We start from the raw sequence: 18896 nt of genomic DNA, 5'->3' as shown, positions 1-18896 counted from the left end.
AATGATTGTCTAGCTTGCACTCAGATATGTTACATAACCTTGTGAAACATTGCCATAGATGGTTGGTTTAATTATTTAGTTAATTTTTAATCTTGATGGTTTATAAATCAAAATTTATGTAGATGTCATTCCTTCGTTAATTGTTAATTTAATTATTTATAAATTAGAAGTTATTTACCTTCTATTTGTACGAATTGAGACTAGTATGAGAGGAACTCATGTTTGACTTTAATGTAGAGTACGTGAATTGAAATAATCGCTATCTAACTTCATCTGATAGAACAAATAAAGTGTTGGTATATTAAATTTCAGCATCTGTATTTTGTACATTTATAGTGTTTTTTAAATACAACCCCAGGAAATAATGAGTGTTGTACTACCTTTTCACGAGAATGTTCTGATATGTAGAGAGCTCCGAAAAATCCAATAAATTCAGACGACAGTTTTCTCAATTAATTTGTTGTATAATTATATTCATTATTTGATATCCACTTTCACAGTTTTCCAGCTACCTTAAAAAGAAGGGAATAAAATATAAAGATACAAAATTAAAAGTTTCCTAATATACTTTTTACTCCAAAGAAGCTTGTAGCCCAATTTCACACATTTTGTCTATGTACGAATATTAATCATTTTATTATTTTTAAGTACGTTATTACTACAGAGTGGGCCATAATTTACGAAGGAATTGTAACACGTGATATTTTCCATGGAACTAAGATTAATGTGAATATTTCTTGTGGTTGCTGTAGTAGAAGTATGGGAAAATGTTCTGACCATAATTTTCCTCTTATTTTGCAGATTGTTTGAAGTAGATGTAGAGGAATTGCAGTATGGAAACATTCACTGTTGCGCAGAGAATAAACAAAATTGCAGGTTTTGGGGCGCCGAGAATCCACAGGTTATCCACCAACGTCCACTACATCCTGCGAAGGTACGGTATGGTGTGGTGTTACGTCCCAGAAAATCATTGGGCCTTACTTCTTCAAAGATGACAATTGCAATGCAATGATCGTCACTGGCACTCGATACCGAGCGATGATTCATGATGTTTTGTGCCATGTGTTCCAGGAAGATAGCGCCACAGCGCACACATTTAGGCATACAATTGCACTTCTGCGAACCATTTTTGGACATCGAGTCATTTCACGAAATGTAGATATTCATTGGCCACCACGATCGCTAGACTTAACGACATCAGACTTCTACCTTTGAGGCCACCTCAAAGAACGGGTATATGCTAACTTCAAATAATAAAGAAGCTCAAGGAGAGCATCCGCGCGATAATCCAAGCGATAACTCTAGCAACTTTGAGAGGTATAATGACGAATGTTGTAGTAAGATATTATGCTTGCGAACTACATCATGTTGGACATTTAATAAAATTATTTTTCATGGGTAGACGACGGAAAAGTTCCATATGTAATGTATGTTATAAAGCGTTTCACTAGATATTGCTAACATACGCGAGGAATTATGCTGTTTTGAAATCCCTTAGTGACTTATGGCTCACTCTGTATTATTTGAAGGAACATTTGCAGTTAATCCATCAAATAATTCTTTTAAAACATCTTCATACACTTGAACCCTATCGGCATACTTGGTAGACCATATGTAAGGTAATGATCGGCATAGTTAGCAATTGGTGATTGTAAAACTAAAGTTAGAAAACATGTTGGTCCAACGTACTTTATGTAGTATGTTGGCCAACCGACAATTTGCTGTCATTAGCCAACAGTTTAGACCTCGCACGCCAAATCACAATTTTACTTCCTTTGTAGTGTTTATGTTGCCAATTTTGTTGATTGGCAAGTGCTCAGCAAAGCGTCTAATTATAACGTAGAACTAACGTTGCCAGTTGGCTAGCTTACCTTTTCTCACTGTTGGGCTTACTGTCTTTTTCCCAGGAAATCTCTGGCTATGGAGAATCGTAACCTTCTGAGATCTATGCAATTCTTTCTCGGGAGAAGGCGGATGAAATTTCTTTTAAAGAAGGATATGAATTAATAGTAGCATTTTTGCTTTCATGATATGTTTACAATCTGCGTTTAGTAGACATATTGAACATTTCTGTTCCTTATTGTTGTTATTATTTCTCAGTAATTTAAGAAGCAATCTGCACAATAATGTCTTTCAATGACATAATTTCCAATTTTACACTAAGTTTCTCTCTTTAATGACGTATCATCATATACATATTACAAAATTTAATTTAATTAGATACTTGACATTGAAGTGCAATACTACATCACTAAGAAATGCAATTGTAGTTTAGGAAACTAGTGCATTGTGTATTTATTTATAGTGTTTTTGAGACCAACATAGGCGAAACCCTCACATAAATGACGTGAGGCCAATTTCGTTGAATATTTGTATCATAAACTAACTTGAATCGGCAAGGGAAATGATTTTTCGTGATCAGAGAGAGGAAAAATGTAATCTGTATTTTAGTTCACATAGTATTTTCACTTATGCTGGTCGGAATGTGTTTTTGTATACTTGTCTTTTCATTCGCTTTCCATTCTTGGCAGTGTAGTTAGCAGTTGACGGACTTTCTGCTCCACCAATAACCGTGACAAAACATTTAAACATGGAAATAATGATTATGCCAATATAAAATTAAATTATATTATTTATTATTGTTGCATATCGTACCTTTAACTCTCTTTCTTTTCTATCTCTATGTGTAGTATATTGTAATAAATTTCCAAGAAAGGTATATTTTGAATGATTGTCGTTAACAGAAAAAGAAAGGAAAGATGTATGTGACAAAATGAGTAAATTACACTTTTTTTAGATTGCACAGAAATAGTAGCTAAAATGTGGTTGAGGAGACGTAAAAGCAAAATTTAGTTGCTTCAGTAATCTTATATGCTAGGGAATATTCCGGCTTACATGATACAAAATAAGAATATAACAAAACCACTGAATCCTAAACGAAATGGCGTACCATGTTAGTTAAGACACTGAGGTAACTGTAACGAAAAGTTATAGAGGAAAATTCGCAAATAAATTTATGAGATGTTATTTAAATGCACGTAAAGCAAAGCCGAATAATTAAACTCCACTACTTGTGGATGCATAGATTTGATTTTAATAACTCTCTGACACAATATTAACGAAAATAGTAACAGAAAAATTACCTTTAATATTATCGTTCTTCTATCTGATACTTCATTCCAGACAGTCATTTAATATTATCTCCTCTAGTTTTCTACAATTTAAGACCACATAATTTTACGTTGGAAAAGTAAATGTGGCAATCTTTAGAGAATGATGTGCAATGATAGAACAATAAGAATGAAAAGGAAAAATAGAATTATGAATTAAAAGATTAAAATAAATTGTTAAGTGAAATAAAATTTTAAATATTTTCTTTATCTAGTGTGTGTGCGGAGTTTTATAACCTAGATACATACCAAGTAGACAATAATTTTAACGAGATTTGCATTGTATTACTTACTAACTGTAAAATACCAAATATTTCGAATTTGGTTCTAAAACTATGATTTCCAAATATACTGAATATTAAAACTATTTTCATAAGCATTAGAATTAACTAAATCAAGAAGCACAAAAATAAGATAATTGCATTTTTAACCCTAGACAGTATGAAGGGGGTCTATAAGACCCTAGGGAGGATTTGTACAGATGACGCATGCGCTCCAGTGGAGGTGAGATGAGATGTATGCACTCATTTCATTTCTCCCTGAATTGTTTCTGTTGGCGGATGTGCTGGTTTATATCTCTTTCTCCGTTTAATTACAGGACATTAATCAAGGTCAGAAAATGAAGTGTTCGTGTAGGCAGTCACCAGAGGATGATGAACGGCGCATTTCGCTTGAAGAGAAATATTATGAGGGAGAGATATTGGGAATGAAATTGAACCATAAAGATAGGATCAAAAGACTGAAATTTTTCTAAGTATGTTAAAAGTCTATCTGCAAGAATCACATGTTAATTATGAGTAATGCAGCATGGAACTTTTAAGTGCAATATGGTTTTGTTTTATTTATTTTATACAAGATTATTGTTTTAAATGTAGAAAATGTTAAAAATAAATATTATAAATGTAAAAAGTGAAGAAAACAAAGTAATTTCAATTCAGAAACTATTGGATATCATAGTAATAAGTAGGAGTCTCCCGGACTCACGTATACTTTTTTTTTTTTTTTTTTTTTTTGCTCTTTGTATACTGCCTAGGGTTAAAATTGTACACGCGAAAAACAAAATTGCTTGACCCCTTTAAAACTTCAAGTTCGGACACTAACTGCTCTTTTTCTAATGCCCTCATATTTACTAGATAAAGCCACAGAATTATACATGGTTTCTTCACATTAAATGCAACTCTGGCCAAAATTATTTACACACTAAATCACAATCGATAATTTATGGGCTCGGGTGGTTTTTGCACTTCCAGTTCAGGCTGAATTGAGCTGTCTGATGTCAGACGCAACTCCATTTTCTTGCTGAGGAAAATTAACCCTTAATGAAACAGTGCTGCAGAAAATAATAAATACGAAGTATATATAAAAATAGTTTGCTTTTGTTATTTCATATCTACGTAAAACAGGAAAATAATACAAATTACAATCAATGATACTACTATGATTTTAGCCCTCTGAATCCAGAGTGGACTGCTTTCTCGCCGATTTCTGACTTTAAGCATGAGATCATTTGCGTTTCACGTATTTAACACTGAACCTTATGCCAAACAAACAAAGTATAGAAATTGACTCAACATTACGTGAAACTCAACAGTAGTTCGTGTCAAGTAGTCAGTTTCTATAAGAGCCAATTTCCCATAGCACGATAGAAATGTTAGTTCGGCCTGGGTTCAGATAGCTCATTTGTGTATTATTGTTTTAGTCTATAAACATCATGGAAACTTTCTAGATTTGTGGGAGTATATATTCACATTCGTTAGAATTAAATTATTGTTGATTTAGAAAGCAATACGTGATGTCATCCATTATATAATAAATCTGAACCACTATAAGTTGTCTTCAAATATACTACCCTCAAAATATTAACAGAATATAATTTTCTTGTGATATGAACAATTCGATACAAAATCTACGGATGGGATGTGATTCTTATATTTTACTTACCTAGTTCTTTCGATAATGAATATTCCTCTATATATTACATTCTATATTTTATAATTTAAGTTCTATATCTATAGATACATATTCAAGATATGATTTGGTTTGCATTGTTACTTCTACAATGTATATTACAACCACTAGAAAGCACCATTTATTTAGATAATTATAGCAAAGCAACGAGCTTTCCTGATTTCACTTTTACTTGATGAATTCTCTTGGTTTTAAAGCTTCAAATAAAATCAGAAGTTTGTGGTAATTGTGGTACAGCTAAATCAATTTCTGTCTTTTGGTCAGCACCATTTTCGTTACGTCAAACAATCACAGATCTTCTATTGCTCTTCTTGTCTGGACTATATTGTTCTAAGTCTTCTGGCGCTGAATTGAGAGCACTGTAGTCTACAGGGAATGAACAATGCACTGCCCGAGGACTGCAAATACCAAATAAAAATTGTCCTGGTCCATGCGGATGACGTGCTAACAAAAAATTGGCGAAACATAGCCGATATGTTGAGTATGATAAAGGACAGTCTCCATTCTGAAAAAACAAAAATAAATATATAAAGTACACATAATACACTAATACGATCTCATAAAGATAATTTACTCTTGTAATGTTAGTATTTTTATGAGTTACAGTGTTTAACACTAATATTGTATGGCAAATATCTTTATATTTTTGTCTTAATTTTTATCCGTTATTACTGGCAATTTGTTAAATCATTTCTGGAGGTCGCTGAGTTTAAGGGATTGTAGCTTGTATAATTCATTACGATATAACAGCGTTTCCCAACCTTTTTCAACTTGCGGCACACTACGGGTGTAACTTGAATTCTCGCGGCACACTCATAGATATTATTATTATTATTTGCAAATATAAAATACCATGGTAATTTTTTTTTCTGTGATTACTGATCTCCTTCTCACAGAGATGAAAGCTCGATCACTGGTTTTCCTCTATGTTAATTCATTATGCTTACTTTTTCTTCTAATTTTATAATAGAAAATAATTGCAATGAAATATATGACTGAGATTCTTTAAAAATACGCTTTCTTTTTCGAAAACTGTATCCAACCTTTCACTAAGAACGAAGATCACTAAATAACGAACGGACAAAGAAATGTCTTGTACTTTTAACTTTGCTGTTTTAACCAAAACCGGTGCATATTATTGCAATCACACAGCTTGCGATGCGTCAAAGAAAAACACAGCTGTTGAACAAAGTGTTGTTCTGTCATTCACATGCGAATGAGTGTTCTACGAACGTTCACTTGGCGCGTACCGTACAAATGCTTCAATTTCTCGGTGTTAGTATGACTCTCAATTGAAGCGTAACATAGCAGCTAACCGTGGGAATGTGTACGAGCCGAAATACTGTCTGCTACACAATAATAGATGTAGAATAATTACAATATTACAATTACAGTAATTTTTCCATGGTAGAAATTCATAGTAATGTGAAATACAAAAATATACATTTTTTCCCTATGTCTTGCAATTTGGTTGCTATGGAATTAATAATTTTATTTCGATTTCCTCGTGACACACCAGCGGTCCATTCGCGGCACACCAGTGTGCCGCGGCACACCGGTTGGGAAACGCTGCGATATAAGAAACACATTGTTGAAATAAAAATGGTTGTGAAATATTTATTATACCACTTGCGAAAACTATAACTGATAAATCAACTTATTTAAGTAATTTTTTCTTCGCGAATTTAATGAATATCTTTATACTCACAATAGCAATATCAACAAAACTTCTTCTACACTTAAAATAGAGAAAATATTTTATATACAGGTTAATGGCAATTAAAATCTAAAATATGCTGAAAAGGTACCTCTTCGTTCAGTGGTCGAATTGAAACTAAATTACTAATGGTGCTTGTATACTCATGTGCATAGATCTCGCTTAAGTATACTTCAATATAGTAGAACTTATTTCAATATAGTAGAAGTTTTTTTTAAAGCTGATATCGGTTTTGGCATCTTAATATATTAACAGTATGTCATACCGGCTAATTTCAATCATTGCCATAGTTAGATGTAATTCCATGAATGGATAGATACCCAATCTATACTACAAAATATATACCGTGCATAAAACTATTAATCTAATTGAATTTTTTTAAAAAAAGAGACTACGGAATTCTCTTTTATGTTCTGTGTCTTAATGTTTCGGGAAGACGAGCTCGTTAGTTCCGAAAAAAAAAAGGCATTGAACCCAAGATGACGACCAAGTGAACTAGTATCTGAAGATATTACTCTGTAACCAGCGGAGCTTAGGGTCAGGAAGGAATTATGTTTATTTAATCGAACTAGTGGTCAGAAATTATGGCATTTATATCTTTCAATTTTTTTAAAAAAAAATATTCTGCTCTGTATGCCGAAGAGCCCAGCTCCGTGGTCATCCAGTTAGGTAGGAGTAAGGTAGGAAGGTAACTATAACAAAGGCTGCATCCCAATCGTACTAAGCTGTGTTTGAAGGAGAATGGAACTATGCGCTAAAGACAAGATGTTGGCTTCATCCTAATGAATGAGTGAAAGAAGAATCGGGTTAACATAGTGTCAGTAGCTAGTCTTCAACGGTAGTGTTCTCAGTTCTAAGTGATTTTTTTAATATTTTATTTCTACCTCTACTATATCGGACGCACGTTTAGACCTACTCTTTTGAAAATTTGTTCTAAGAAAAATGTGTCGTGTTTTCATTCTCTTTGTAGAGGGGCAGCCTGGTATTATCACTATGATTTGTAACTAAAATCACGGTCTCGGTGCAGAGCATGTAACAGTAGATTGTGCGTCTCCGCCCGTCTCCTCGCTAATACTAATACTAACTTTGCGTCATCTTCTAAATATTAAACATTAAATTTTTATTGTTTCGGTTAGGAAAGATAATCACAATCGTAATCTTAACTAAAAGTAACTCAGTTCAGTTCCGCTGTAACATGTGTACAGTGTTTACCAGTACACGAAATTTCGTATGAACTCGTAACAGTCAGAAGATTTACTTGTCTATCCTAGTAATTTACGGGTAGTTTCATTGATATCCTTGTCTTTCCTTTATTTCATATTTTTTAGTCTGAATTTATCAGTCCAGATAAAAATATAGTTCAATTACAATATCAGTAAGGTTACTTACACTTACTCTAACTCGACGTGCTTCCTCCAGAACCCTGTAATGTCAGTGTTGGTAGTCTTATTATGGTTATACGGGCCTTTACTATATGTAACTTTGAAAGGTTATTGTCGTGGCATAAGAATAACGCGCCTGAGAGGGAATATGCAGCAGATATGAAGAAGTTAGTGGGACTACACTTTAGCATATCTAGGTCCAGATTTATTGGTCCAGTCTGCAATCTTTGCGCTCCAATGATAAGAGTTGTTAATAATGGTTATGTAGCCGCCCTTTTTTCGTCGTGTTATAAAATGGTTGTTGATGGTATAATATAAAAAGGGGAGTCTTGTTCTTGTAGTTATATATAATAATAATAACCACTCCCTTTATAAATCGTCCATGACTCTTAGTATGTTTTCCTTTTTATGTAAGCTGCTCCCTCATTCTCAATGTATGCCACCAGTATGTCTTCTGATGTTTATTTAATAACGCATATGCTATAATTCTCAGTGGTTGTAACTTTTGGTACTAAGGCCTAAAGATTAATATAAGCATCACAGTGTGATAGTGTTTTGATTAAAGTGGAGCAAAGTATAGCATACAAAATATATATTGATCTTTAAGTGAAAGTCGAATTGTTTCTCACATGAAAGTGAATTATGAAGTAAAAGAATGCAGTGGTTCTATATGGGAACTGGGAAGTGAGTTAAGATTAATCCAAGCTAGCTACTGAACTGATCTGGAAATTCAAGATTTGCTTTGGGACTGTTACAAATTATTTAAAATTCGGAACCTAAAATTTGGTAATGACTTAGAAATCTACTTTTTGAGCTGTGGAAAACTTCTTTTAACCTTATCACGTAGAACCGAACTTTAATTAGTAGCTATATTGCGAATTAACGTCAAATGATTCTACTAGTTCATTCTTTTTCTGAAGGAATGTGAACGTCGGTTAGTGTTACCTACCTAACTGAAATGAAAGTTAGTTTTTTTTTTTTTGTTCCTGGTTACCTTACTTGTGGCTATGTACAACGATATTTTGGTGGTTTGTAAGAACTTCAAATAAAGTAGTAACGCCCTACGCTCAGAGTTTGATATCAGCCAGAATAATTTTAATCCCAATTGATCTGAAGTTAAGAGTTCCTATATATACAGATGGTGATCAGAAAAATGGAAACACCTGTAGTTGGCAACACGTCATATGTATGGGTTGGCAGTGGTGTCGTGGCGCCGGCAGCGCCGAACCGCTGCTGGTGGTGTGTTAAGTCGGTCTACATACTACGTCAGGCGCAGTGGAACAGCAGTGTCTAGCGGCTGCAGCAGACGGAGGTAGTGTAAAATGGGAGACCTCTCAGATTTTTAAAGAGGGCAAATTGTTGGTGCCCGGTTATGTGGAGTGAGTGTGATGGCAGTGGCTACTGTGTTAGGTGTGTCGCGAGGGACAGTGTCGAAGGTGATGACGGCCTACACAACATCGCGGAAACGGAAGAGTGGGCGGAAGAAAATCATGAGTGACAGGTCACGCCGGGTATTAAAGCGCATTGTCATACACAATCGTCGTGCCACTGCGGAGCAAGTGACGGAGGAACTCAATCAGCACCTCCCTACCCAGTTTCGACAATCACAGTCCGCCGCGAATTACACGACATGAACTTACGGGGTCGTGTTGCACGGGCCAAACCGCTCGTCAGGGACAATAACGCTTTCGCACGCCGCAAATGGTGTCGCGACCATGCAACTTGGAGCGTTGAAGACTGGAAACGTGTAATATGGTCGGATGAGTCATCCTTCACCATATTCCCAACCACGGGCCGTGTTTATGTGTGGAGAACGCCCAAAGAAGCTTATGATCTGCAGTGTCTCCGCCCAACTGTGAAACATGGCGGCGGCTCGGTGATGCTGTGGGCCGCCATATCATGGTTTTCATTGGGTCCTGTGGTCACACTTAGCGGACGAATCTCTGCCAACGATTATGTCGCAATTTTAGGAGACCACTTATATCCTATGGTCCGGATGTTGTTCCCGGACAATGACGCCATCTTCCAGGATGATAATGCACCCATCCACACAGCTGGTGTTGTTGCAGCGTGGTTTGAGGAACATCAGGATGAAGTTCAACACCTCCCCTGGCCCGCCCAATCCCCAGATCTCAACATAATTGAACATTTGTGGTCCGTCTTGGAAACACGACTCCGGCGACGATTTCCACCTTCATCCTCTCTCACAGAACTGGCCGATGCCCTGCACGAGGAATGGTGTAAAATTCCACTTGCTACCATTCACGACCTCTATGCCTCCATCCCACGTCACATCAAGGCTGTTCTGAAGGCGAAAGGTAACCCGACACCATATTAATCTGCTAAGTTGCAATTTCGTTCAGGTGTTTCCATTTTTCTGATCACCATCTATATATATATATAGTATATATCGGGTGTTGCAAAATGCGTGTTACAACTCTTGGGAGGTGACTCCTGCCACTGAGACAAGAAAAAAAGTTCTCTTCAACTTTCGGCTATCGGACATAGTTTCGGATCTACAACGTGCCGAAAGCGTGGGAAAATGACTTTCGGACGCCAATAGTTCGGAAACTATCCAACGTAGAGAGGGCGGGTAAAAAATTCACTGAAGAAGGCATACCTGCTGTATTGAATTTTGCATGTTTCACAATCCTACCATGCACGCGCAAGGGATTCCCCAAAGGAATGTAGGGAGTCCCTCATAATCTGCCAAATGAAAATTAATCTAAATGGATATGAATTGATAGGGTTTCTACCAGGTAACAATAATTCGTTTGTATTATGTCGATATCTAGAACAAATACAAAATGGCGGACACCTTCAACCCCGTTGTGTGTGGTTGCATAATCACCAGGTACAGATGCTGGCCAACAGTGACGTTCTGAGTATTAAGTGTAGCGAATTTGTATTCAAATGCTCTAGAAAGACATCTGGAGTGTCGGTAGAGCACAACACATGAAGCAGGGTGATTCACATGTGTGGAAACACGTAACGAAAAATGCCCAGGAAAAATGCACTCATAATAAGTAAACGTGATTTCAAAGCATCGGAAATGTAAAGAATAGCATCAAGAACATGAAAGCCATTGCCAATTCACCAATAATATTCCATCAATCGGATGCAATATGATGTGCACGGTTGCATACGAATAATGATATAACAACTGAGGCCAAGTTGAAATTGTGCAAGGGGTCTCACAAAGGAACTGGGTACACTAAATGAATGTCACTAGTGGGATCGCATGATCGATATTGAAATGTAGCCTATGTGTGTGTTGATATCAACATGTAGCTAATGGACAAATGTCAACATGTACCACTACTGCTGGGACACCGTCTCACGTGCGAAAACTAGGAAAATAACGTTGTACATTCTGCTATTACATTTGGTCCACGTTTTAGTAGAACGTAACTAGAACACGATTGTATCAATGTCCCTCTTTGTTTGGGACATTGTCTCACAGTTGACACATGAAAAGAAATCTCTTAATCTATGGTTCATATTCTGATAGAGCGTGATAATAAACATGTATCATGTCCCATGTCGCACGTAATCCAAATATAGGAAAATGCCTTTCGAAATTCGTATCTTACACACAGTGAACATGCCAAGACAAAGACGAAATGAACCAATTTGGCACATGTTACACTACAGCTGAAACACCATACATATGGAAAATAAAACGACATGAGAAATAGGAGGAAACGTCTTAAAGCTCTGATTGTTTACAACTGTGCAGTAGGAGTAACAAAATGAAACACACAAGCATGTCTGGAGGCTGTACAAGAGCGCTTGCCAAACAAAGTGGGTGCTCCTCAAAGAAATGAATACAGAGAAAGTGAGGCTCCCTCGAGCATCAGTTCTAGAGCGCTCGCTTTTGCTCGCGTGGTCACAGTTTCCAATACTACTGGAAGCCCACGGCTTCAGATTCAAGACCCGAGTAGTTATTTTCCTATTTTTCGCACGTGGGACGGTGTCCCAGTAGTATTGGGACATGCTGGCATTTGTCCATTAGCTACATGTTGATATCAACACACACATTGACCACATTTCAATATCGATCATGCGATCCCACTAGTGACATTCATTTAGTTTACCCAGTTTCTTTGTGAGTCCCCTTGCACAATTTCAACTTGGCCTCAGTTGCTGCATCCTTATTCGTATGCAACCGTGCACATCATATTGCATCCGATTGATGGAATATTATTGGTGAATTGGCAATGGCTTTCATGTTCTTGACGCTAATCCTTACATTTCCGACGCTTTAAACTCACGTTTACTGAGTATGAGTGCATTTCTGGTCATTTTTCCTTACGTGTTTCCACACATGTGAATCACCCTGCTTCATGTGTTGTGCTCTACCGACACTCCAGATGTCTTTCTAGAGCATTTGAATACAAATTCGCTACACTTGATATTCAGAACGTCACTGTTGGCCAGCATCCGTACCTGGCGATTATGCAACCACACACAACGGGGTTGAAGGTGTCCGCCATTTTGTATTTGTTCTAGATATCGACATAATACAAACGAATTATTGTTACCTGGTAGAAACCCTATCAATTCATATCCATTTAGATTAATTTTCATTTGGCAGATTATGAGGGACTCCCTACGTTCCTTTGGGGAATCCCTTGCGCGTGCATGGTAGGATTGTGAAACATGCAAAATTCAATACAGCAGGTATGCCTTCTTCAGTGAATTTTTTACCCGCCCTCTTTACGTTGGATAGTTTCCGAACTATTGGAGTCCGAAAGTCATTTTCCCACGCTTTCGGCACGTTGTAGATCCGAAACTATGTCCGATAGCCGAAAGTTGAAGAGAACTTTTTTTCTTGTCTCAGTGGCAGGAGTCACCTCCCAAGAGTTGTAACACTTATTTTGCAACACCCGATATATGCATCGGTAGTAAGTATTTAGTTTCTTTTCTTTGGCAAGTTGTCAACTGGAATCTGGATTTATTTTGCTTATTGTTATCAAAATGTCCGTTGCGCAAAACTCCGTTCTTGGACAGTAAATCATAGGTACAATAAAATTTAGCGAAACTGTTCAGTTTTAATTTTATAAATTTCCATAGAGTTACAGTCCGTTCCGGACACAATCTCTGGTGACTTCAGTTAACGTGCTCCTTACCGTTTGGCCAATTTAGCCAGGAGCACGCTACAGTTTGGCTGAGCCAGTTAGGCTGTTACAGTTTTTGGCTGGCCCAGCCGGGCTGTTACGAGTATACCATTAAATAATTAATAATTAAGGCTTGTCTACAAAGTGTAAACACATTCTTCAATTTCCTATCTTCTTTTACTATTTCGTACCTGATAATGGTTCTGAAGCGAAAACTACTAACATTATATTGCGTACAACTTTATATGGACATACACTCATATTTTTCACGTATATATTTAATTTGGTTTTTCTTTGTTAAGACCTCATCTTGACTAGAAGAGTCACATATTGAGGAGATATTGTATAAGTTGGCGTGTACAAGTGATTATCTTTGTAGTGTAGGTTACACAGTTCTTGACCACATGATATTTTAAATCTTTCTTCTCAATCAATACCTTCACAACCACTCCCTACTTTCTAATTGTCCATGCACTCTTAAACAAAACAAAACAAAATGAAACTGACCATTCTACCTCTGTTTTATTGAACTAGTGATCCCGTTAAACATAAAATTACAGACAAAGATTGTCGTCTGTTAGAATATTCACTCATACAGCAATTATGATTTATCAGTTTCTTTTAAAATTTTAAAATCAACAGAAATTTGCTGGAAAATGGAAATTTTATCCTTGATAACCTTAAATTTTAAACTTTGCTAGAAGTCTGTATTTACTACTACTCTTACCGAAGTCAAGGCATTATAGGCTTCATTAATGCTTTCATCCACTTTCTTTACTTCAAACCCCATGAAGGATGTGTAGAAAATTTGTAATTCCTGCTTCGTAATCACACCAGAACCTTGTGAAAGAAAGAAAATACTGATAACTTATATAAAACAAAAAGAAAACAAGCTTCTTTTTAATTTCTAAACATTTGGTATATAATCGCATTTCTTCCTTTACTACTCTGTCTAATTGAAAAAAATGGACTTCATGATTCTTATCAGGTTAATTTCGTAGAATTAAATAAATCTTAATGTAATAAGACATGGAACAGTCAGGACTCAGGCTCATGAGAAGTTCCCTTAAAATGATCTGTTTCTAATTTGTTTTTATTCACGTGTGATTTTTCAAGTTTGAAATTCATGCAGAAAATGTGTCTATAGTATGTTGTACCTATAAAGGTATATTATGCACCGAAATTTTTATTATTTATATTTATGCACTTAGGCTACTAACAATTTATCTTTATCAATCACACGAAAATTGTCAACGCATTCTGAGCGCAAGAACGACTTGACTCTTGAACCTGGAAATATCATACACCGGTGTAGCGACAATGTTGTTAGTTCCGTAACAGTAAATTTCCCGTTCGAATCCATGAAATTTACTGATTAGATACAAGTTTCTCGCCAACTAAAATAGGTACAGTACAACCCCTCAAATCCGAACCCCGGAAATCCGAAAAACCGGCAAATCCGAACACGTTCTCAGGAGAAAAAAATAACTACAGCTGGAAAATGAAAAAAAAATAGATTTAATCACACAAATCTAGTTGTTTTAAGGTTTTAATATTTTTAGACTTAATGCTTATTCTAAATTATTATCTAATTATATTCTTACAAGAAGACAGTCATAGATATACGACAATCATTTTGGACATGAGCGTACACCCGCCAGTCAAGGTCACTGCTCTTTCGACCATTGACGTGGTAGCAGGTGGTATACACGGGCCTTCCTCACAAACTTCAACCAAAGACGCTTGCTAATTGTTTTGTTCATAGTTGACCGTGCAAGGTGGAATCTCTGGCTCATATCACGTTCCGTTGGGGGAATTTCTTGGTACGCCAATCGACGGATCCCCCTTAACACTACGGGTGTCAGTCAGTGATGTCAGATTGAGGGAAATTTCCCACCGACGTGGGAAAAATTGAGATAATTTTCAAAGTGTGGGAAAAAGGGAAAATATGCGAAAATAGAAAGAAAACCTGGGAAATTTCAACATTCGTCTTAAATAGTTTTTTTTTTTTTTTTTTTTTTTTGTGATCAAGTCAAGCGAATAAAAATTTCTTATATTCAGAGAGCAGGAAATATAATGGGTTTTCTAGCAATAATATTTTAAAGAATCACACTCCTCACGGGTTAAGGAGAAATAGTTTTATTCCCCCCTGTACAATATGTTGAAAATATCTCCTTTTGCTGCAAAAATGGAAGCCAATATAAGCCTATTACAGTATTACATTCACCTCAGAATATTTAAGCACATTGTTGGGTTCTGATAAGTAAACGTCAATCAAAGAAAGAACCGCACCAACCGTTGCGATTTCACAACAATTACAATAAGAGTAAGATAGATGAAAAAAAAGCATGTCAACACTCAAGAGTTATACAATTCACGCATTGTCTTTATCTTCTTCCACAATATAGCCTATATAAACAAATCTGTCAACACTCGAGTTAATTCAACTCACAAACATCTAATTTAAGGAGTAGACCTCCAGTCCCTAAATCGAAAGCATTATGTAGGAGGAAGCCAAAACTGGAGTAGGGTAGGCGGAGTTTAAACTTTACTATATTCACCTACTGCTTTCCAACTCAATTACCGTTTGTATGATTATTGTTATGTGTAAATGTTAAGTAACGTACTGCACATAATATTTTCTTTCGTTAGATTATTTGTATTATTGCGGTGAGGGTAGGATGTGGCATTCCGTCCACACGTATTAAAAATATTTGTGCGTATTGTTTGAAATTGAGCGTCATATAAAATATCGTCATTTGGATTTCATTAGGCACGGGGCTTAAGACGTAATAGGATTCTGGCAGTGCTTTGTCTGGATTACGAACATTTTCGATTGTGTGCTTTGTGTAGTGGTGTAGCGCTGTGTTCAGTAAAATGAGTAAAATACTAGGAACGCGAAAAAAAGAAAAGGAAGATTCGCGGAGAACTTTCATCTGAAGAAAAAGGGGAACAAAGCAGAAAGAAAGAAATTCAAGAGGACTGGCTAAATGATCCAGATTTTAAAGGCTGGTTAAAACGAGTGCCGGGTAATGACTGTAAGTGTAGATGTGCTGTATGCAAAGTTGAACTACAATGTGGGAAAAGTGATCTTCAGAAACATAGCAAAGGTCTAAAACACAAAAACGCAGTGAAATTATTTTCGGCAACACCATCAATCAGTAGATATGTGCAGAAAAATAAGACAGACACTAAAGATACTCCTACGTCCTCATCGAAAATAAAAGAAGCTGAGATAAAACTAGCCGTTTTCTTCGCTGAGCACAACGTAGCGATCCAAATAGTTGAGCACCTAGTTCCCGTTGTTCAAGATATTTTCAAAGATTCTACAATTGTTCAGGAACTAAAATTAAAACGAACGAAATGTACGAGTTTGATCAAGAATGTTGTTGCTCAGGTTGAAACAGATGAAGTTGTGAACGATATCAAAGATACCGCTTTCTCCATTTTAGTTTACGAAAGTACAAATATTGGATTAAAAAAGTTTCTTTGTGTTCTTGTGCGCTTTATTTCACCGATAACAGGGACAGTGAAAACTCAGCTCTTTGAGCTGGTAAATCTAGATTAACGAGACTGTTCGGCAGAAAACATATATACCGCCTCTAAAGAGTGCCTTATTTCCAAGGATATACCCTTAAATAATATAGTCGGAGTTACTTGTGATGGAGCCAGTGTTATGGGACCAGAGACTCTTTTGTTTCGCGCCTTGAAAAGAATTCGAGTGACCTAATTTCCATGGGATGCATCTGTCACTCTGCAGCTTTAATCGCTAGCAAAGCCTGTGAGAAACTCCCGCGGGCACCGAAAGAACTCGTAAGGAATATTTTCTCCTATTTGTCATGCAGTTCAAAACGAAATGCACAATTTCACGAAATTCAAGAATTTTTGAACACGGAAAGGAAAAAATTCTCAAGCCTGCCCTTACGAGATGGTTAGCAATGCATGCGTGCGTGTGTCGTATTCTTGAAAATTGGGAGGCGCTCAAAAGTTTTTTTTTCAATTAGCAGTCTTCGAAGATAAATTGAAAAGTGCAGAAATGATATTGACAGAACTTAACAATCTATTCACAAAGACATGCATGTTTTTTCTCAAATATGTGTTGAGGTACCTTAATACTTTTCATGTACTTTTTCAAGCTCGGAAAATACTTATTCATACCTCAACCGAATCTTCTGTGCGTCTTCTGAAGGAGATAGAGCAGAACCTTTTAGTGTCAAGTGATTTACAAGATATAGAGACAGTGAATGCTTCATGTCCCAGAAACTTTCTTCCCTTGTCCGAAGTGTATCTTGGCCCGGACGCTGGGTATTTTTAAGTGAGTTACCAACTTCCGGGGCAGAAGAAGTGCGAAAGAGATGTTTGGAATTTTATGTTACAGTGGTGACTGAAATTCAACGACGCTTACCAGTGAATCAACCTCTCCTTCGTGAACTAAGGTTACTGTCTCCCTCTGTAGCCTAAGAAGTAAAGTCTAGAAATGAGCTAAAACAGCTTACACATTTATCCAAACATTTCAGTAAGCGTATTGACGAAAACGATTTGTTTATTGAATGGAGGGTTCTGCCACACTTCTTTAATGCCAACGAAGAAAGTAATTTAATGGTTATGGAATTGGATATCATGTGGGATTTCATTTCAAAAACGAAAGATTTTAATAATGAACTTAAGTTCCCCAACTTAGGCAAGTTTGTAAGACTTGTACTCACATTGCCCCACTCAAATGCTGAATCGGAAAGAATTTTCTCCATTGTGAATGATGTGAAAACAAAAAAGAGGAACAGAATTGGAGATGATGCCCTTAATGCAGTGGCAGTAGTGAGATCAGCTTTTCAGGCGAAGAACATAGATTGCTCTTCCTTCAAGGTCAGCAGCGCTCACCTTTCTCTCCACAAGTCCGATGATTTGTACTACTAATGATGCTCAAGGCCCTTCTGCACCCCCTGTTCTGGTGTCCCTGTGGTGAGTTAATATTATTGTTAATTTTTGCCAGATTTCTTCAGTATGTGAAACTTTGATTTGTTGTGGTTGTTGTTGTTGTTGTTTATGATTTCATTAATCTAATGGCTCGTATACTGAATTAGAAATATGTTTTGCATCAATCAATGAAGCCGCTGTTTGTTGCAAATCCAGGTTTATCAGCACATGATAGTTTTAAATTTCGATTTGCGCAGAACAATGGTTTAATTAGTTAATGCAAACCATGTTCGTATTAATTGCTAATATTTGGTCTGTAAATTTTTCTTCCTGTTAGTGAAGAGGGTTGTGTAAAAACCCATGTTAACTCGGTAATTGAAAGTTATAAAATTGATAAAAGAAATATTATGGGAAAAATCAGGCAGATGTGGGAAATTTTCATAATTGATGTGGGAAATTCAACTCTAGATACCTGGCAACACTGGTGTCAGTTTGCTTGCAGCCCTTTTCCTGCTGGTTTTCATAGGTGAATGTTTCGCAAGGGGAACCTGTTGTGTGTAACGGGACGCAATATCTTTTGCAGTAGTCACCCCGATTGTTAATCCATTTTTCCGACATCGTTTCA

At 36.4% G+C, this 18896-nt stretch overlaps 2 protein-coding genes across 2 annotated transcripts in view; one reads left to right on the top strand and one right to left on the bottom strand.

The window, feature by feature from the left end:
• The window catches only part of LOC145668372 (uncharacterized), a 47760-nt gene extending 42181 nt beyond the window's left edge, over positions 1-5579 (top strand). Inside the window, exons 3-4 of the mRNA XM_081736150.1 lie at positions 802-934; positions 3769-5579. Of these exons, the coding sequence (XP_081592276.1) occupies positions 802-934; positions 3769-3924 (289 nt within the window). The 3' untranslated portion in view covers positions 3925-5579. The remainder of the gene's footprint in view (positions 1-801; positions 935-3768) is intronic.
• LOC145668371 (uncharacterized) overlaps positions 5299-18896 on the bottom strand; it is a 523871-nt gene continuing 510273 nt past the window's right edge. The window contains exons 7-8 of the mRNA XM_081736149.1: positions 14085-14197; positions 5299-5643 (exon numbers count right to left, since the gene is read on the bottom strand). Of these exons, the coding sequence (XP_081592275.1) occupies positions 5419-5643; positions 14085-14197 (338 nt within the window). The 3' untranslated portion in view covers positions 5299-5418. The remainder of the gene's footprint in view (positions 5644-14084; positions 14198-18896) is intronic.

The sequence above is a fragment of the Thermobia domestica genome, chromosome 13 (assembly GCF_964235325.1).
Source record: "Thermobia domestica chromosome 13, izTheDome1.hap1.1, whole genome shotgun sequence".
Taxonomy (NCBI): Eukaryota; Metazoa; Arthropoda; class Insecta; order Zygentoma; family Lepismatidae; genus Thermobia; species Thermobia domestica.
This window is presented reverse-complemented; position numbering and strand designations above follow the sequence as displayed.